Raw genomic sequence first — 21003 nt, 5'->3', positions numbered from 1 at the left:
TGTTTGCTAACTTTTCTCAAAATAAAATGTTGCATAACTTAAAGCAAAGTGTGTCGTGCACCTTCTTTGCCAGTCCAACAACGACGAATAAGGAAGAGACGGGATGATTTCTGCAGACTGGAAAAAAAAAAAAAAAAAAAAGAATGTTCCGACATCTTAAACTTAGCTTGTTACAGTTTTTCTCAACAGTGTCTGCAGAGCCCTAAATGCAGTTTAATTACAATTCTGTTAATCTTAGTGCCCCAAATCCCTGGATGAATATATGGATAGCAAAGTAACCTGATATATTTACTTGAATAAAGTACAGTTTTATTTTGGATACAAATGTTTTGTCTTGTACTTCATATGATTTATCTGCAAAATAAGTAAGGCTTTAATATAATTCTGCAAAGTGTCATTCCACACAATGAACACATTTAGTTAACTATATTTTTGTTATACTATATCTTCACTGTTAAGCTACTTAAGTCGGATGGAAATCATGCCCCATGTTTTGTACAGCATATTCCTACACTGATTTTTAACTCTGATTAAATAATCTGACTACCTGTGCCCTCCCCTCTTTGCCTTATTATGGGTTCCCCCTTGTGCCACACCATTTAAAAATCCTGGGAACGCCCCTGCTGCCGCCTGTCTTATACATATTTAAATGTTAAAGTAAAAAGACTCATGCTTCTCTCTGTCGTCACTTTTACCTTCGCAATGCAAATGTCTGTCTGTCCAACCACCGAAACAACAGACTTCTGCGCAGATCCTCCTGATCAAAGCGACCCTTGTTCACACCTTCATACTTACTTCAAACTGAGCGTGAGGTGCGAACATGCTTAAAAAAAAAGAAAAAGAAAGAACATCCCCCCCCCGGACAGCTATACCTTCGGTGATATTTTAATACGGTGATATTTTAATACGGTCTGGTCACAACACAGCGGACTACATCAAGTTTAGCAAATAATAGGACCAAAACAAGGATGTATGGGTCGTCATTTAGTAGTTTATAATTTGAATTATGATAATTTACTTGTGCTTTCTTGCACTCGAGAAAGCTTGTTATTAATTTAAGTGGTCACAGCTGGGTTTAAAACGAAATATCACCTTTTTACATAAATAAACAACTATAAAAATACCAATGCTTAAAGTTTAAAATATAGGCCTTCTAACTTTATCGTATGGTAACACCGTTTGATATTTATTATAACAGTGTGTCGATCTTGTTTCTAGCAAGGGGGATTACAAAGAACAACAAAAGCAGATCGAAATCTTACCTGATTGTATTACCTCGATGTATAATTACTACTCTATCTGCTAAATAGGAGAATGCTCCACTATTCAATGCACAGTGTATTAGTCCTTTTCTTCTCATTTCACCAGTGTCCCCTATTAAGTCGGGGGTGGGGTGTAAAGACGTGACTCACACTCCACGTGGCATATGAATAGACTTGTTTTAGGATTGCTGGCTTTTCTTATTCATGCCTAGCAGTAGGAGCTAGGTGGTGCAGATGCAGAACACTGTCTGTGGCTCTCACTGAGACCACAGAAGTGATGTCTGACATCAAGCGAGCTGTGAAAGTCAGCAGCAATGGCAGCCTAACCCACTGCTACGAGATGACATGCTTAGATTTCACAGGCCTAAAATTATGTTCACTTCCACAGGCTTGTGCACCACTCCAAACTTGCAAAAAGAAAGAAAGAAAGAAAAAGATGACTGTGGATATCACAGCGCAATACAAAGCCAAACTTATTCCAGAGTCATGACTGTGCAGGTTATGTGCCCACGTTATTTAAAAAACGAGTCGAGCAGAGTTATAAATTCCATTTGTCAAGTTCTCAACCAGGACTATATAAGGAGGGAGTGAGTGGATTACTCATTTCACACCTCACAAATGCCTACGACGTGCTAAGGGATCTTGGAGAGCCTGTGCACACAAATGGTCCACAATTGCAGAGTAATAACAAATATCTTGGAAACAGCCGTGGGTGGGTGGTTAGTGGGATTCTTGTGTGTGAAATGAGGTTTTTTTTTCTCCTGAAGAGTCTGCTGCACAAATGGAGTACAAGTCTTTTTTTTTCCCCTAAAATATTTATTTAAAAGTTTTAGCTTAACTTAGATGAGGTAGCCTACTAGCAGTCAACTGACATGTATAAATAGAATTTTCAACAGATCCTAATTAGGAAATAATTTACACACACTCATATTAGTGCATTTCTGGTGGGGGTCTACTTTCTATACAGCAGTTATATTGAACAAGTACATATTTACATAAGTCAGCAGGCCCAAACAAGGTCACTAAGCTCTGTAAAGATATATTAGAATATCTTTACGAAGAGTTTATCTGATGCCCATTCAGGCAGTGTTGGCCTATTTCTAACCCAAGCTATTGTTTCGACAAAAAAACCCAAACTCCTATTCCACCTTAAATTGTCTACCATGGTCTCCACAGAGCTTTAGAGCAAGTTAGGCAGGGCAACGCTTCTTGACCGTCTGCCTCCTCCTCAGAAGAAACCTGGCTTTGCTCTGAGTCGGTCTCATCCAGGTCAGAGCAGAGGTCGTCGCTGGAGGTGGTGGAGGGTGCCGGGGACACCAGGGCTGTGTGAATGCTCTCAGACAGGGACCAAGTGCTGCTATAGCAAGGGCTGTCCGCTACGATGTCCGGGAGCATCACTCGGTGGTACTCGTTGTTGTTAAGTGGCATACTCTCCAGAAGGTGCTTCAACAGCTCCGCTGCCACTGTTGGGTCAATCCCCGGGTAGTAGGACACAAATGTGTGAACGTCGTGCATACACTGGATGTATCCGGCAGCGAAACGCTCACAGGCCTCCCGGTGTACAGCGTCTGCTTCTGTGGACAGACAGATGGAAACGACCGTTAAACCTTAGTTTCTAACGTGTAATTACTAACAGACACTCTGTGCTCTGATTGGCTGCGCCACGGTCGAAGCGCACCTGTGGCGGCCACAGTACAGTTGATTAAAATATTAATCCGCCAAGAGCAATGAATTAATCAGTAGTTTTACTAGTTATAAAGAACTATATTACTTGGCGGAAGAATGATTTGTAAATTGTATTACTGTTTATATGTCTCTTTTTTTTAAATTAAGCTTATGGTTAATACTGTACACTCAAGTAAATAAAGTTAAATAAGGTTTATATGTACGGTTTACCTTGAGCACGCCTTTGAAGAGTGCCTTCCACTCGTTTCACTGTCATCTCCAGCACTTCGGCATTCTCCATCTTTGACTGTAACTGCAGCAACAAACATCAGGAACACAAGCTAGCTTAGCCACAACACACTCATCAGTTTAATTGCTGTTGAGCAATGGCGCTACATAAACAACAGCAACTTACGTCTTCGTCGGCGATAAGGACTCTGAGTTCTTGTAAACTTTCATTGATGCGAGCCCTTCTTTTCTTCTCAACCAGAGGTTTTCTTATCTACAACAGTAAGGAAAACTGAGTTGTTTTTCCCCCAGTTCAAAGTAGCTCTGAATCCTCACATGGGATCTTACCTTTCTGTCAGGTCTGACCCCACCGCAATCATCCACTCTGTCCAGGCCGTGTGTGCTGCTGCTGATGGGGGCCATGTTTTTGCAGGCGCTGCCAGGAGCCGACCAGACTGGAGGTTGGTTAGTTGGTGTGTAATCCAAAGAGCCGTTAGAGGCCGTCAGTGGGACAGATGGCCGGGGCGATCCCAGCAGCAGTGAGCACAGAGTGGAGGAAACTGGGTGGGGTGGGGAATGCACTGTGTGCAGTGGGTTCATTTGCATGTGAATTGTTGAACGAGCAACGACCCCCCAACACATGTGGTCACTTTAAATTGTGTCACACACGATGTCTTAACCATGGAGCAGCATGCAGACATAAGAGTGCAAAATATGGACAAAGAGGCTGCAAAGGTAATGTCAACAACTCTGAAGGTTTTAGTTTGTAGTGGGTGAAAGAAAATAGTTTCAATAGCTTTTGACCACATTCAATCAATTTTGGTAAACATGTTACTTATATTAAATTCAGTTTTATTTATTTATTGATTGATTGATTGATTGATTGGTAATTTATTTCAAACATGTAAACAATATACAGGTACATATAGAAAAGAAAATAAGAGAGAAAAAAAATACTATACAAAAAAATCAATACATTTCAATATTGCTACCGTTCTGATTAATTTACATGTTGAAAGGGAGTGGGAAGAAGTAAACACTTATTTATATAGTGCTAAATCATAACAATCGCCTCAAAGCCACCTTTTTACTCAAATTGAGCACTCATAGTGCTTTCTACTACAAGTCTCATTCACTCAGTCTCACGTATACACATCCATACTATGCTTTTCTGTATGTGCTTTTTCTAAAATTTTACACACATTCAGATCAGCATCAATTTGGGGTTCACTCTGCCACTTGAGCCACAGCTCCTAGGGCTATAGACCGTATGTTTGCCAGTCCACACATTCATGTCTTTTGGAGCTTGTGAGGCATCACCCCATCTATAGTACTAGATGGGTCCCGGAGAATATGGACCACTCTTATGTGTAAAGCGCCTGGAACCTCTTTAAAAGTTATCAAGACCAGAAAACAGTGATGACACTGTGGAGAGTAGATCATCCCTATTGCATTAGGACTTCACTTTGCTGTGGTGTGGGTTGTAACCCTTTAAGGACACGCTTCTATCACTAACTATCAGCTCAAATTTCCTATATTGTCTAATTCATTGCTGCAAGTCTTATGTCTGTAGTGACTCATAGATGCTGTAATGATTACTGAGGCAAGGAGATGAGAGCTGTGTGTACACCATGGCTGTAAAAAATGTGCATATATTACTGATTAGCATATTTCTTGTGATGTTCACTAGAAAGAAATGAATAATTTAATGTTACTATATATTAGTAACTGTTACTGTATATTAGAATCGTATTATAGATTCTTAATCTGTCTTACAAAGTACATTTTGTGACCACATTCATATAAATTAGATTATATGGCATATTAACCAAGTAATACACCTTGTAAAATATTATATATGCATTGATGAGCCTATGGACATCTGAGCAGCATTATCTCTCTTACTACTAAGTAGTGCTGACCTATTGATAACTTTATTGCAGTGTAGTAGCTGGATCAGCCAGTTTGAAACATCACAATATTTCCGGATGGTAGTGTTGAGAACATTGAGAATAGAAGATTCAGCTTTAAATAAAATACGGAAAGCACTTCCATATTGGGCGCTTGTCTTCAAAACAAGGGCACTTGGTAGCCAAATATCCTCAAAATCGAGGTAAATTTAGCATTTTTTCCACTAAAGCCGCTTTAAATGTTTAATTATATTCACCAGGAAGCAACTAAGCTCACAGTCTGTTATTTTTAGCGTTTTTCTAAAAGTCGAAGACCGATAGCGGCTCTTATTTTGACAGCGGCGAGGCGGCTTTTCCCTGAGACCCACACACTGCTTGTTCGTCAGAGAAGACGCTCTTGTGAGGTCACCGAGGCCCGGGGGCGAGCCTGGTCCGGCGCTATATAATCTTCCCGGTCCGGTGGACGAAACCAGCGCACTGAATCAGACAGGAGACAAAGCAAGCACACACTGAGCAAACAAACATGGTGAAGATCACTTTCCAGCCAGTGTCGGCGCAGAAGCCCGAAAAAGACAACGATGAGGACAAGATCATTATACCTCAGGCTCACGTGAGTTTGCACACTTTGTCTTTGTTTCATGCTGCGGCATTTGTCCTTTGTCTCGTTATAGCATAAGTAGATTTTTATTTCTGCATAGGCTATAGCTTACAAAAAAATAAAGTTTGATATAATTAGTTTCGCTTTCCTTGTCCATGCATCATGGCATTTAATGGGATTGGATTTTATGTGATTAACATGATTATAAAGAAAAGCCAGTGACTGCTTAAAGTTAGATATTGCATTTGTTTTCTTAAAAAATATAATTACACCCTTATCTACAAGCTTAAAGGTTAATAAAGGCAGTGGTAGTGTTTCTGAGCCTAAAAAAGTTTTATTGTGCATTAATATTACAACAAGGGAACAGCCCCAGCATTGCAATGCAATCCCACCTATGGGATGTTGGTATTACATCACCTTGTTTAGCCACAGCTAGGAGGCACACTGCAGAAGAGGCAGTCCTGTATACATGTGGGCAATTGGCAGAAAGAGGACATCATTTTACCAAGTTGTTCATAAAGTGTGCATGTATAAGATAAAAATCTCAGGCTTCTCGCTGTCAGCGTACAGATAGCCTTGGGCTTGTTTATTCTTTTGTCGCTGTGAGGAAACAATAGAGCTGTCAGATGTGGATACTGCACTAGTCTGTAATGTCACGGTGTTATACCACGTGTGTCCTGCAGGTAGTGCCGGAGAGCAGATGAGAATGAGCGGTAGTAATCAAGCAGCAAAGTGTGTGTGTAAAGGCAGCTTAACCCTCCCGAAACTAGCAGTATAAAAAGTCAGTCTCGGTTTGACCTAGCTGTTTTATAGCTCCTGCTTTCGATGAATATATTAGAGGAGATAAAACTTGGAAAATTCAGAGTTTATTTCAAAAAAATTGAGGAGTTTAGTTCTGTCTCAATTTCAGTTCTGCAACACTTTCAGTCTCCAGTTCTCAAACATGTAATTTAACTACATAGATGTAGTTTCTCAAACACTGATTTTTTTTCCTTGCTTGTGTAAAGTGGGGTTTGCAGAACGGCTTGTACCTGCGTTAGCTGAGTGGGAAGTCAGATCTGTCACCAGCTTTTCTTAGCCTCCTTTCTGGACTTCATCCCCAGAGTTGAACATAATTAGATATTTGGCACATAATGGATGTTCACATAAAGCTTCTCGTCTTTTTTTCCCCCCTAGCACACTGCACAGATGACGCACCTATCACTTCTGCAGACATATTTTACCAATGCTCGTTACGTCAACAGAAGGATGTGAAAGGCTGTGTGGATTTCCATTGGCTGCTATGGCAGGCTAGGCGTCAGAGCCAATGTGTGTAGATCTATTAATACGCCCGCCTCTGAGGGACTCCTGCTCTACGCAACTGTCCTCATTTTTAACTCCCACCAAGGGAGTTAAGACTTAATATCTGCAAATATGGAGCGTGGAAGTAGGCCTCTAAGAATAGACCCAGACGGCCACGTGCCAGCATCTTCGTCAGAGCATGCTTCCGCTCACCATAGCAACAGTAGTAGGGAGAGGCAGCAGATTGACTGAGAGACTGTGGGTGGGCATCTGGCGTGCTTTATTCATGTCCGTCGTACGTCTACCAGATCTCAACTTGGCACTTGCTTCTTTTCAAAATTAACTCTGTTACAAATTTGGCTTTTGGGTATGAAAGTAAAGCAGTGTGAGTGTGATAGGATTAGATACAAATATTTCACACTGCACAAAGCAAATTCAGAGTTGCAGTGCATCATTTAAACTACTCTTAAAAACTTTCACACACTACTATGAAAAGAACCAGGATGTAGGATAAGATCTAAGATCTGAACTCTAACCAGTCTGCTTTTTCTTTTTACAGGGGCAGTCGGTTCACCCAGTCAGGCCAAAGAAGCCTTTTCCAACCGGCCTGTGCTGCCTTGCCTTGGGCCTGGCAGTTTTCTTGATAGGACTGGTGTTGGCGTCTGTCTTTATCTATCGCCACTACTATATACCTCAGGTTAGTCAGCAATTACCCCTCTTTTCTTAAATAACATCCTGAACACAGTGGGTAAAAATCACACAGCTGAAAGTAAACGTCATATGCTGACACAGCTCTGTTGCATCCCATTAGCAGATCCCAGAAGACAGTTTGTTCCATTGTCGGGTTATCTTTGAGGACTCTGTGTATGCTCCTCTGAGGGGGCGGCAAGAACTCGAGGAAAACGTCGGCATCTACCTTGAAGACAACTACGAGCAGATCAGCGTACCCGTGCCACGTTTTGGTGGCAGCGATCCCGCCGATATCATCCACGACTTTCAGAGGGTAGGTGTTTGTCTTTGCGTGTTTTTTCCTCTCATTACACTTGTTTGTAAGCGTTTGATTAAGGCATAACACGATTTCTCTCTTTCTCTGTTCCAGGGCCTTACAGCTTATCACGACATCGCACTGGACAAATGCTACATCACCGAGCTGAACACAACCTTAGTGATGCCACCACGCAACCTGTGGGAGCTGCTCGTCAATGTCAAGGTGAGACACGCAGTGGATTAGCTGTTAATGCCACTTGTGGTTGTAAGAGATAAATGGCTGTCTGAGAGTGAAGGACAGTGTGTTCCCACTTTCCTGTTGGCAGCGTTCCTCCCACAGACCGATCAGTCGAGTGATTCATTTTTGTCTCTTTGCCACAGAGAGGGACGTACCTTCCTCAGACGTACATCATCCAGGAGGAGATGATGGTGACGGGGAGGGTGAGGAACATGAGGCAGCTGGGCCCTTTCATTCACAGGCTCTGTTACGGCAGAGAAACTTACCGCCTCAGACGCCGCAGCCAGCGCCAACGTGAGTTGACATATTCACTTCCTTTTCCAGTCTGTTCGGAGTATATATGAAATGTTAAATAATGTAGTGACATGTGCAGGATTGCTTCCGCTTTTCGTCACCCTCTTTTTCACACCAGCTCTTGTCAGATGTTGAGTCAAGTGACGTGTGCTGGTTTGCTGTAAATTCTGTACCTGAGGAGGAAAATGTTCCTCCACTGAGTCACAGGGAATCCAGTGTCCAGAGTTGGTGTGTAGGAGTAAAGAGAGAGTGACAGAAAAGCAAATATCAACGGGGACCATATAGGGTCTTCCTTTGAACACTTGAGACAGTGCGTCTGCAGTGTAACATGCTGCTGTACCAGCTTGTGAGCCTGAATATTATTGTGTGTGTGTGTGTGTTTGTGTGGGCTCAGCCTGGGAACTTCCTGCTATGTGAGTCACTTGTAGTGCAGTGGACACATCCACACACTCTGTGGAGGTGTTTGTGATTCGGATGAGTGATATCTGTGTCGTCGCTGCCTTTGATTGGGTTTAGAGCTTCAGAAATGATGCAACAAACTTCCCCCTGCGTACATATATGGACGTGATTTGTGGGGATGGCTTCTGCTGATTCAAAATGGACGTTGTAGGCAGAGTAGCTTGAGAAAGCATGTGAACAAATGTCCGCTTTCGATTCTGAACAGATTTTCTAAATGCGTCGTGTTTTCCTCTTCCAGGTATTGAGAGGCGTGAGACCAAGAATTGTCACAGCATCCGCCACTTTGAGAACACTTTTGTGGTCGAGACTGTGATCTGCGACCGGTTCTAAATCTGAGGTGGAAATCACAGCCATCCAACACTGAAGCCAATTTAAACCATACCTCTTGAATTCCTTAAGCGTTAAACTGCACTTTAAGAGCAAGCGTTTGTCTCGTAGTTTTAGTTTCAGATCCAGTTGGAATGTTTTTGTTTATGCTTTTATTTTTTTGAAATGTCCGTGTACTATGTTAATGTCTTTTTAATTTAAACGGATTCCTGGATAATGTTATAGATTTGTTTCGATATATCTGTAGCTTGTCATGTCGTGCAGAACGTGTTAACCTGTGCATGTAAGTTTGTGACATTTACATCAATGGACTTGATTTCATTTCATTTTTATACTTGTCCTCGTATTTTTTCAATTAAGTTATTTTTAGTTACTTTTTTTGTTGTTGTTTTGAATGTCGGAAGATGGCGAAACATACCTCATGTAGTTAAGATATTACTTTGCTGGTTGATATCATAATGAGTGGTGTATATAACTTTGACTAAGCAATATATTCTGTACATTGATTTTCTTCTTAATTTCATATTGTTACATGCATAGATTTTTATCTGAGATCAACTTGTTTTGTGGATGATCATTTCTTTCTTGTTTGCCTTTTAGTTTTGTTCTTCTCACACTTTCCTACTCCTTGGATATAAACGGCTTTAGACTGTAATTAGTAGCAGTGCTGTAGAAGGACAGAAGGAACCAAAGTCTGCAGTCAGGGATGCTACAAGCTTGGTTTTAAGGACATATGAATTATTTATAAAGAACGCTTTATAGTCTAGATCACTTACTGTAGATGATATCAAAGGCTAAAAACTCACGTTGTCTTGCTCTTCCTCCTCTTCACTCAGATTTGCCTGTTGTCTTCAGCTCTTGCCATTTCCCAATCTTTCCTATCTTGGCATTATAATGTTCTCTGATGTTTCGTCCCAGCTTAAAAAAGGAAAAGATTTTGGGCTGTCTTTCTGATGTATAAGTTGGAGTAAATCTGATTCTGTTGAGAGAGAGAGATCTGTGATCTGTTGTCATATTTCACTGTCTTGGGTACTGTATTTCGCTGTACAGTCAATTTTTCTTGTAAAATCTTGCTGCTTTGAGAATAAATTATCAAACTTTCTTGGTCATGTTTTGAATGTTCTTCACCAACAGTTTCGGTGGCTCATAATCACTGTGTAGGCTGTGGGTTAGATCAATTGGAGATTGGCTGAACAGTACTGATAAAAGTAGGAGAACCAACACAGCATTACACTGCCTTTGTGGCATTCTCACCGAAATGGAACAAAAATACAGTGATAATATCTGAAAGTTTTCATCTGCAGCTTTGTTATCAATTAAACATCATAATCTGTTCAGGTTATTTCCCTTCAAAACTGATGAGTAATACTTTTGTGATTTGATCAGCCTACTTTACAATGTCTCATTTAATAGTGTACATTTTTAAATATTCAGCAGTTACTATAGTTACAAAAATGCAATATTTAGGTAAAAGTTTAGTTTCCGGCTGCATTTCATTAATTAAATATTTAGGATAAATATTCATAATATTCACTCATAAATCCTTTTTGTTTTTGTCTTCACATTGTTTTTATTTTGACTTTAAACTTATGAAGAAAAGGAAAACAGCCCAGACCGACAAACTCCGTGGGTTGGCTCAAGATGCAGGGATCACAAAAGTATTTTACAAGTAAAAATACAATTGAGTACAAAATGCAGAAACTTAAATTATAATAAAATAAAGTTTCAATATGCAGGTAATGCAATGAAACCAGCATATGATGGTTTCAAAGAGAGCTTTTCACACATTTTTATGAAAGATATATACATTAAATACAACATTATGGTACGGTTAAGCCACAAGTGAGGCACGCTGTCATAAAACACAAAATGATCCTTCAACATCGGCAACATATGGTCAGCGACAGCTCTGTGTGCTTCATAAGCAGCTTTCCATTTGACTTTTCATGTGACAGCATTCACATAAACCCAAACAGTAATATGAAAACAGTTCTTTCAGCAGTGACCTACGCATGGCCGGGACTACATACTTACGGTTTTTAAACATTTCAATAAAACTATTATGCACCTAAGGTTGCAATCTAAAAATAAAATACAAAGTTCAGTACAGCTAAATATGAAATGCTACAGCTAACAATATCAGTTTATAAACAAAGCAAAAAAAGCATACGAAGTATCTTTTCATCTGCAAAACTATAAACAGATCACTTAATGCAATAATCATAAATGCTTTAGTCCTCTCTTATAATAATGTCACTTTTAATATTTTTTTTATATTATATTTTTTTAGTATAATTTATGAGATTTAAAAGACAGAAAATGAATGCAAAATCTATTAACAACGCACAAAAAAATCCTCTCTACTCTTCCTCAGGCCGTGTTTATTTCTATATTTGACTGTTGCTGTATTTCTGATTAAACATTTACATTTAATTATTATTTAATAAATATAGATGATATTGTTACTTATTTTGCAGTGAGAATTTTTTACAACCATTTAGGATCCATTGTATTATTTAATGTTTTAAAAAATGAAATGAACCACTGAAATTATTGCTAATGTTTTGTTTTTAGTTTCATATGTTTAAAGCTATACCTGTGGATGTGATTTATAAACCCTGATTCATCTGTGTACTCATCAAGGAAATATGCATATTTGAATTGTAATTAATTAGATATATTGGCATAATTTCGTTTTGTTTACTTTTTATGTAAATCTGCATTTCATAGATTAGAGATTCACGACTAAAATATGCTTATTATTACGGTTAGCTACCTTTTTTGAATATAAAAAAAATAATTATGCATCTGTTAAATTCGTTTAGTCTGAAACAATTAATCTATTTTGTCTTTGATGAGAATTCTGACTAATAAGAGCCGTCTTTGTGCATGTTTGATTTCAGTCCTAGATAATATCACAAAGGCATTTTTGAACTGCCCGCCAGTATCAGTTTTTAGTTCTTTAAAATGAGTCATGCTGCCTGTCCCTGTCACTTTCTCACTCATTGTTGGTTTGCAGGTTTGAGTGACCTTTTCATGCTTTTAATGATTTTTTAAAGCATGTCAGACTGTGGCTTTTTAGTTCATGGGTTGTTTTGCAGCCTTCATTTAACGCATTAGAGCGCTTTGAGGTTAGAGAGGTGCCTACTGGCTTCCTGCTGCTGGATCAGATCATACAGCCTTGCATTCAGCTGTGTGGTTAATTTAGATTACACTCTGACCTGCTTCCTTACGAGCAGGTTAATTACTTTTAGTGCGTGACACTATGCTTATCAGCTATTGGGTCCACTATTGACTTGTCTCCAGCTTTACTGCTCTGATACAAAACAAGGTTTTAGCCTCGTTTTGCTATATTAACACAACATAACATCACATCAGTGATCCTCTAGGGACAGTTTTTGTCTCAACTTGACTCGCCTCTCTCCCGTTCAGAAGTGCTGTTGGTGGCTCTCCTTTGGCTCAGTATTGACATCCTTAAGCTGTGTCTGGTGTTCCTCACTTCATGGGCAATAAAGTAGTAGCACATGGCGTCCAGACAGCAGGTGATGTTTGACAGGCACATAGCAATCTGTATGAACAGGCTGAGATTGGCCTTGGTGCCACAGTCCTGAAATGCTCCTTGATGCACCTGCAAGTATGTGTGTTAAGGAAACATTAGTTTACCATCAAAGAATCATGTGTGACACTTTTGGTTTGTAGCAGAGGTAGCATTGCAGTGTGAAGCGCAGGTCCTATCTGTGAATTTTCCTATGAAGATCCTCTCTGTGCATATCTGCAGTACTTACACATGCTTACGCACTTGCCATACTCTCCAGTTTGATAATTAATTTCTAATAATTTCTAATAACGTCAACTTTTGAAGAAGAATTTTATTGCAAGTATCAAAATTAAACACAAGTACCCCTCAACAAATACCCCAGTGGTTACAACCATTTAGGCTTGTTTTGTCATATCATATGTGCTACTGACATAAAAAGCGCTGCTGAGTCATAACATTTGCAGCATCCTCCCCCCCCCTGAATTTTTCTGATGATTACTCAACATAAATCTCAAATCAAAGTAAAAAAGCTGCAGAAAGTTAAATGTTTTTAACTGAAATATTAATAAGCTTTTTTTTTCTTTATAAAATAGGTTCAGTACACATTATATTTTTCTGATTCAGGCTACCCAGTGGATTATAAGGAGTTCGAGACTTTAAACATCAAAATTTTAAATGTTTACCTGCTGAAATAAATGTGATAAAGGACAGCTACTAAATGGACCCTAAGGTGATATGCTTTGGACTGTTGTTTCAGTTTCTTTACACTTAAAATGAGCATAAAATGAGCCTTGAGTTTCTCACCAGAAATTGCAGGAAGATGGCTAGGTGGCTCGGAGTGAAAGGCACCAGGAACGCGCACAGCCCGCTGTAGATGATCTTCACACAGGCCCGGCTCTGTGGGCTGTGCTGACCAGACTGCTGAAGTGTCCAGATGATCTGAACTGAACAGAAAACCACCACCAGTGCAGGCACAATGAACCCAAACACCTGCACACTGATGATGATGGGAGGTTTCCAGCCTTCCGGTGAAAACTCGTGGAAACAATGAAATGTGTTGCTCTTGCTTTTCCTGAAGTTACAGATGACTGGAATGACTGATGCAGACACAAGCATCCACACGGCTATACAAGTTGCCATAGCTGCTTTGGGTGAACGCAACTGCTTGGATTTAAACGGATGACAGATAGCCACCCATCTATCTACAGCTATACACATAATGATGTATATGCTTCCATATATCCCATAAAAATAAAGCCCTTCCAAAATTGAACACAGTCCGTGGAAGCTGGCGGGCCACTTGTGATTAGTGGCATGCATTTTGAAGGGAAGAATCAACAGGAGAACCAAGTCCATCAAAGCCAAGTTTATCATGTAGATAGCAGAAATAGCAGATTCAGTCTTTTTTCGCAGAAGGCCGCAGAACACCGCCAGCGCTGCAATATTGAGAATCAGACCGACGACAAATATAGGAATATAGAAGACCAGCTCCAAAACTTTCATCACTTCATCCACGTGGTCGAACTCTTTACTGCAGTTCACTGACATGTTGTTGGTCATGATGTCACTGCAATATAACAGTTGGATTCAATTTTATCTCAACATCTCTGCCAGGATTTCAAAGAACAGTTTAAGTTGTCTTTCCTGTTTTTGTTACTCGTTCCCACACAGAAACGGCAGTATGATACGCCACTATACCAAGCCACTAGAAACCTCTCAGCTGTGTGGGTACAGGAACTGTGAACTTGTTTTTTTGTTTCTGGTATAAACAACATAGCAAACAAGAGCACCGTGAACATTATTAACCTTTAGCCTCCTGATTCTCATGAAAGTAGTAGCAATGGTAGTCTTAGTAAAGTACAGGCCGGAGTAACTTTCATTTTACTTCGACATTTAGAAACAAATTGTGAATATATTATGATCAAGATTTCAAAGGAAATGACTTTCTGTTATTGTATTAGTTTTGCAATCTGCGACAGCACAGTTAAGTGGTTCTCTATTTGAGGTTATTTGTTTGGACACTAACAATATTCCCATTTACCTCGGAGTGTTTACTGATTTAATATCAGTTGAAAACAAATGAACAGGTGGTTCGTCACATGTTCTACTCTTCATTGCGTTGGTGTCAGGTTGTGATGGACAAACCTGACACCTGTTCTATTTTGAGTGAAGCCATGGTTTTACAGGAAAATCCCAAATACATCTCTGACATGAGTGTCTGTGCATCGAGTTGACACTCAACTGAAATAAACCTAATGTAAAAAAACAGGCAGGTTTTGACTGCGTGTACTACGTGTCGCTGGCTGCAGAGTCCCTCCTTACAGCGAGCAAGCTGAAGGCCCTTTGCACTCAGATCAAAATAATTTGCATGAAGATAAAAAAAGCACATTATATATACAATGAAACCTGACTTTTAACGTAAGCATTAATTAGAAGTAAATAAGTAAATAAATTTTAAAAATAGATAAATAAATGAAATATGTCTTGTAATTTAAGTTCCTCACGTTTGACTCATCATCTACATGTAACTGCAGCACTTTTAACATCTAACCTGGCGTTCTTTTGCGACCAGCTAACATGTAGTGGAAAATGTGAAATCTAGTTGTGTTCTTACCTCATGCCAGTCAAGTTTCAGTGTGTCTGACTGTCTGCGCGGTGCCAGACGCACTTCTCCTTTTCAAACCTTTGTTGTTTCATCACCACTTCCTGACTGTGCCACACATCATGCATGTGTTCAAATATGCATTATAGCTGTTTAAAATCAAAGTAACATGAACCTGCCCTGCACGTCTGCTGGAACTCTATTTTTGTGTAAACATCTGAAGAAACTAGCAGCAGCACTCACAATGATTATGTTTATGTTTAAGTGGCAAGATATTTTCCTAAAATGACTGTGGGCTTTATCCTGATAGGCTGCTTACCCCTCTCTATCATAATGGACTTTCTTTTTTTTTTTTTACTTTGACTGGGTTGGACAAAAGATAAAATCTACGTGCTGTGACTTAGCCGTTTCATGTTGATGTTTGATTTGAGTAGTTGTAGGCCTGTAAGGCTACATGACTGGCCTATGATATTACAAATCCACTGCACCACATTGCAATTTAAGGTAAATGTGCCTTTAAGGTTAGAATTACGCAACACAGACTACTAGCTAATTTGCATTATCAGCTAATCTATGCCAGTAGCTACTTTAAGAAGTGTGGCTTTGGTGCTTTAAATCAGAAAAGTTTATTTTGTCTTGTAATACTTTCAGTTTTAGGTTTGGGTTGGTTTACGCTGTGAGAGATAACAAGAGGTACCTGTTATTGGTTCAGATATGCTCCTGAAGGCTTGGTTAAAGGTTATATAAAAAATTTAGACAGTATAAAAACATGGGCACATGACTATTATGATCTCAGTCACTCATTTTGGGTCATACTGAATAGAAGATGAAGTTTCATTTGAAAATCTTGGTCATTCCTAGTTTTAAAATGGAGGATTGTCAGTGATATGAAACTGCAAAGTCATTAGCTAACCACTTGCGAATAACAAGTCATGACCCAGGGAGAGACGGTTTCAGTCAGACCCACCCTTTCCTCATCACATCTGGGGGGAGGGGGGGTTGCAACCAAGATGGCAATGTTGCTCAAAATGGGACTTAAGAAACCAATGGGTGGCATCATGTCAGCTACATCCACCTTTTATCCTGCCTGTGACCAGAACCCAAAGTGTGACCTTTCCCTAAATCAAAATAAATGGTTTTGTTGCCAGAACCTAACTAAAATGTGTGGCCTTCTTGGTATTTATTGTTTTAGTCTTGATCTGCATGTTTGATTTGGCAAGGATTTTATGACGGGCGTCCTTTCTAATGCAACCCTCTCCATTTATCCCTACTCCAGACCAGCCCTTGTGTGGCTAGGGGACATAATATTTATCGCCTAAAAATTAAAACCTAACATGGTAAATATTGTAGTACTTGCACATTTGCTCAACAAGTGAAAGATTTCCTAGTCGGATCGTGAGAGAAGTCACAAATTTCTTGACGTCAAGATGAAGTGTTATTGTTATTTATCCTTAGTAAAATCTGAACATCTGTGGCTTTTTAAAGAAATCCATCCTCGTTGTTTGATATATTTCACTAAAATAGTAGCAGTGAGCTAGTAGGACACACTGGAGAAATCCAACAGCTGTTGAGAAATTTTAAGTTGAACCAAAGTGGTAAGCCAACCTAGTGACCAGCAGACCAACTTTACCATCTTAAGTTCTGCAGTCTTAGCAAAGGATACGCTACAAGGTAGAACACATATCAGATGTAGACACAGGCTGCTGAAAATGAATCAAGCTGAGGAAACTGTTATTGATAAAAAATCTTGCCTAATACCACAAGTTTTTTTCATTCTCTTGCGGTTTGTTTCCTCAAACTGGAATTTCCATCATTATTTACAAATTGATTTGCATGAATCGTAAGAGATATGAATATCCGCTCCGAGCTCCCTGACCTGCACTCAATCTACAGCAGGCGGTGCCGGACCAAGGCCAGGAAGATCGTGAAGGACCTCAGCCATCCCAACAACAGACTGTTCTCTCTGCTGAGGTCAGGAAAGCGATTCCGCTCCCTGAAGACCAACACAGAGAGACTGAGGAGGAGCTTCTTCCCGCAGGCGATACGGTCTCTCAATCACACCACCACACAGTACTGACCCACACATACGGTTCTTACACACACACTGGACTTTCTGGACTTTGGTTTTGCACAACACTGGTCACTATATTCTTCATTTCCGGTTAATACTTGTACAGCTGCTGTTATTGTGTATATATTTATTTATATTTAGATTTCTTCATACATTCTTATATAGTTCTATATTGTGTATTTTGTTGTACAGTTATTTTATTTTCAACTTTAATTTATATATTTTATCTTATTCCTTCCCAGTTAAATTTACCCTTCATTCTAATTTGTGTTGTACAGTTATTTCATTTTTAACCATAATTTATATTTTATTCCTTCTTAGTTAAATTTACCCTTTTTAATTTTTCATATTTATTTCCTATCTTATTCATAGCCTTTTCCTTTTTTGTTTTCTTTAGGTCACGAGCAGTTGTCCAAGCATTTCACTACATATCGTACTGTGTATGACTGTGTACGTGACAAATAAAATTTGAATTTGAATTTGATTTGAATTTGAATTTATAATGTGAATGTAGATTTATATAATATAAGATGTAACATTTGATCAAAATTAAATATAATACTTTAATGCTGAATATAAAGACCAGGCCTTGTCCATGTGACTTCCCTGCATGGTTTTTCTTTTTTTTTAGGTCAACAACTAGTTTGTTTACAGTCTCTCAGCAGTCACTATTAATAAAGCAAGATGCCTCCAATACTGTGATTTCAGTAGTAGTGCTGTTATTAGTAAACGTACCGCTATGAGTTGTCCTATGTGAAAGAAAATTTCTGAACACTGCTTTCAAAGCCCTTTTCCTTTTAAGTCTGTGAGAAGCTGCAGAAGCAGATTTAGACTGTGATTATGTTTAAGAGTTTCCTGGTTTCATGTACTGAGATGACTTAACTGAATTTAAAGTGTGAGAATGTGCCCACAGCTACACTTCACAGCTTGAAGTTACCGTCATCAGTCACCAGAGAAATATAGTTAAATTCAAGTACGTGAGAAGAGATCGAATTGTGCTTTCAGTTTTAAACTGGGGAAAAAAAATGCTTTCACTTTTGGGGAAATCATATGACACTTTTTTGTTTCTGTAAATGTGTTTCTTTGTATGCAGTCATGTGAAAAAAGTATGCCCTCTTCCAGTTCTAATGTTTTCAGGACATAAAAAGTCATCCGGTCATTGCCAAGTTCTTAAGAAAATACAACCACAAATGAACAACAGCGGATAACATACTACACCGTGTCTTTATTCAACACAAGCTGAGCTAGAATGCAGATACGGTGTGGGAAAAACTAAGTACGCCCCCTGATTCAGTAGCTTCAAGAATCACCTTTGGAAGCAATAACCTGAAGTAGGTGTTTTCAGTATGACTTTCTTAGCCTCTCACATTGTTGTGGAGAAATTTTGGCCCACTCTTCTTTAGTCTTGCTTCAGTTCGTTGAGGTTTGTGGGCATTTGTTTACGCGCTCTAAAAGCCTCGCCTCATCATTTCATTTGAGTTGAGGTTGGGACTTTGACTGGGCTTATTACAACTCCGTGAATCTTTTCTTTCTTTTCTCCTCAGGATATTTGCTTTGTTGCCTGGTCCAGTTTCATCCAAGCCTTAGATGTTGGAAATATAGCCACACGTTTGATTCCAGAATACTTTGGTACACAGAGGAGTTCATTGAGGACTCAGTGGCTACAGGTGCCTGTGGCTACAATATAAACCCAAATCATCACCCCTCCACTGCCGTGCTTCATAGCTGGTATGAACTGTTTCTGCTGATATGCTGAGTTTGCAACGTTGCCATGCTGTTCTGAACTGTGCTGCCATGTTCTTTTTAGAGAAAGGTTCTCTTGGCATCCCGTCTAAACAGGCAACGCTTCTTCAGTCTTTCACTGATTCTGCTTTAATGGACTTTAACATTTAACATGCTAACTGAGGCATGTAGTTTTTTGCAGTTTCTCTGAGCACTGCACGGTCTGGGCTTGGGTGAATTTGCCAGGGTGTCCACTGTGAGGAAGACTGGCAACTGTCTTTAATGTTTTCTCCTTGGAAAGGTGAATTTCAAATTGTTTGAAAATGGCCTCATAAATCTTTCAAGATTGATGGAAAGCAACAGCTGTTTTCCTAAAATCATTGCTTCCTAAAATGTCCTTAATTCTTGTCACTGAGTTAGCACACACCAGCTGATGAGTTAATTTGATCAGTTTGAAAGTGTATTTGAGTTGCAGCACCTGTTATCTACTTACTCTGTTAACTCAGTATTGATTTTTTCACAAAGTACCTCTGAATTTTGGCTTTGTTTAGTTTAAATAAATTAAGACATGATGTGTGTCTTAATTCATTTATTATTTGTTTATTATTTGTTCATCTGACCCGATTTTTTTTTTAAACATCAGAAGTGAAAGACAATATACTATAGTACAGGATGACTACTAACTACTAAAGACACATATCACATTTTAAAATTAATATTCTGAATTAAGAAGAAATAACAGTATTAGTTCTATAGTAAAAGTTAAAATTGAATAATTTCTGATGCGAGTCACTGTCTGGTTTTATGAAAAGCATTGAGCAAGGAGGTTTTTTCCAGTTGCCTTGTTTAGTTTTTGAAACTAAATGTGATGAGCAAGCAGTGAATAAGAACTGAAGGACATTGCTTGCCCATATGGTACTTATGACTATTTAGTCACAAGGTGCCACGGATTATACCATGTTTCATCATGCTTATATATCTAAATGGTACCATAATTTACAAAGTGAATGTTTTGGTAAATATGAGCGAAAGCTAAGTACAAACCGATCAGGAAAGTGTTTACTGAAGTCAAACACAGAGGGACCAGTGGGGTCCCTTCCTTATAAACCCAAATAATTTGACTTCATCTTAGCAATCAGATACATGGCGCCCTGTTGGCCAATATAAAGAAAACAGCTTTAAAGCCCAAATGAATTGGCTTCAATTTTCAAACCCAAATGCGCATCTTTTATATACAGTCTGTAACTGTACACGAAAATGTATAATGTCTAAAAGAAAAAAAATTACAGTTAATTCAGTAATCATGTGCAATCACACACACACATTAAACTATTAAAATATGATTTAATAATTTTTGACTTGATGATAAAATGGCAGCATCCAGCTGTATGACTGAGGACTCTGGGTTGTACAGAAAAATATCTCATAATATACTATACTAATTTTCCTCCTGCAAAAAAAGAGAGACAAAAAAACCCACACAAACATGCAAAGACAAAAGGCACATTCATCCAAGCACTAACTGCATATTTGCTCTGCAGGTACAAACAACACGTCTGTTTACTTTCATTGAAAAAGCCCCTTTTAAAGATGTTCTATTCTTAATTTGACTCTACAAATGTTTGTTAATGGTTTAATACAAACTTGAAAACTTTTGCACGGTGACACCTTGGAAATATTTTTGAAAATTACTCAGGTACAATTACTGAGAAAGACCAATAAAAACCTTCCATGTACGGCTAAAAAAAATTCAAATATATTTCTCACTGATTGGAAAAGTAAGACGCAGACAAACATAACCACAAACACTTCCTGCTAACA

At 38.9% G+C, this 21003-nt stretch overlaps 3 protein-coding genes across 4 annotated transcripts; 1 reads left to right on the top strand and 2 right to left on the bottom strand.

Annotated features, from left to right (window-relative positions):
- Positions 1-881: 881 nt before the first annotated feature.
- Positions 882-3726, bottom strand: LOC147308411 (transcription cofactor HES-6-like). The gene is made up of 4 exons (XM_086272521.1): positions 3504-3726; positions 3343-3429; positions 3159-3240; positions 882-2836 (listed from the first exon to the last, which is right to left on the bottom strand). Exons 1-4 carry the CDS (start codon positions 3576-3578, stop codon positions 2421-2423), a joined length of 660 nt encoding a protein of 219 aa, XP_086128647.1. The 5' UTR covers positions 3579-3726; the 3' UTR covers positions 882-2420.
- itm2cb (integral membrane protein 2Cb) lies at positions 3050-10350 on the top strand. 2 transcript variants are annotated; one of them, XM_086272523.1, is made up of 8 exons: positions 3050-3437; positions 3515-3890; positions 5405-5675; positions 7504-7641; positions 7759-7947; positions 8044-8154; positions 8313-8463; positions 9161-10350. In XM_086272523.1, exons 3-8 carry the CDS (start codon positions 5589-5591, stop codon positions 9250-9252), a joined length of 768 nt encoding a protein of 255 aa, XP_086128649.1. In that variant the 5' UTR covers positions 3050-3437; positions 3515-3890; positions 5405-5588; the 3' UTR covers positions 9253-10350. The 2 variants fall into 2 exon arrangements, with proteins under 2 accessions (XP_086128649.1, XP_086128648.1); XM_086272522.1 differs by having other exon boundaries at positions 3057-3437; positions 7756-7947.
- Positions 10351-10862: 512 nt separating this feature from the next.
- On the bottom strand, positions 10863-15442 carry LOC147308409 (G protein-coupled receptor 55). The gene is made up of 3 exons (XM_086271622.1): positions 15402-15442; positions 13592-14354; positions 10863-12877 (listed from the first exon to the last, which is right to left on the bottom strand). The coding sequence occupies exons 1-3, from the start codon at positions 15404-15406 to the stop codon at positions 12653-12655; spliced, it is 993 nt and encodes a 330-aa protein (XP_086127748.1). The 5' UTR covers positions 15407-15442; the 3' UTR covers positions 10863-12652.
- Positions 15443-21003: the final 5561 nt, after the last annotated feature.

Source organism: Aulonocara sp. 'chitande type north' Nkhata Bay, linkage group LG18 (assembly GCF_057382095.1).
Source record: "Aulonocara sp. 'chitande type north' Nkhata Bay isolate Kocher_YH1m ecotype deep benthic linkage group LG18, A_spYH_male_GT1.1, whole genome shotgun sequence".
In the NCBI taxonomy this organism is placed as follows: domain Eukaryota; kingdom Metazoa; phylum Chordata; class Actinopteri; order Cichliformes; family Cichlidae; genus Aulonocara; species Aulonocara sp. 'chitande type north' Nkhata Bay.
The sequence above is the reverse complement of the archived record's forward strand: the minus strand, read 5'-3'. Positions and strand labels throughout refer to the sequence as shown.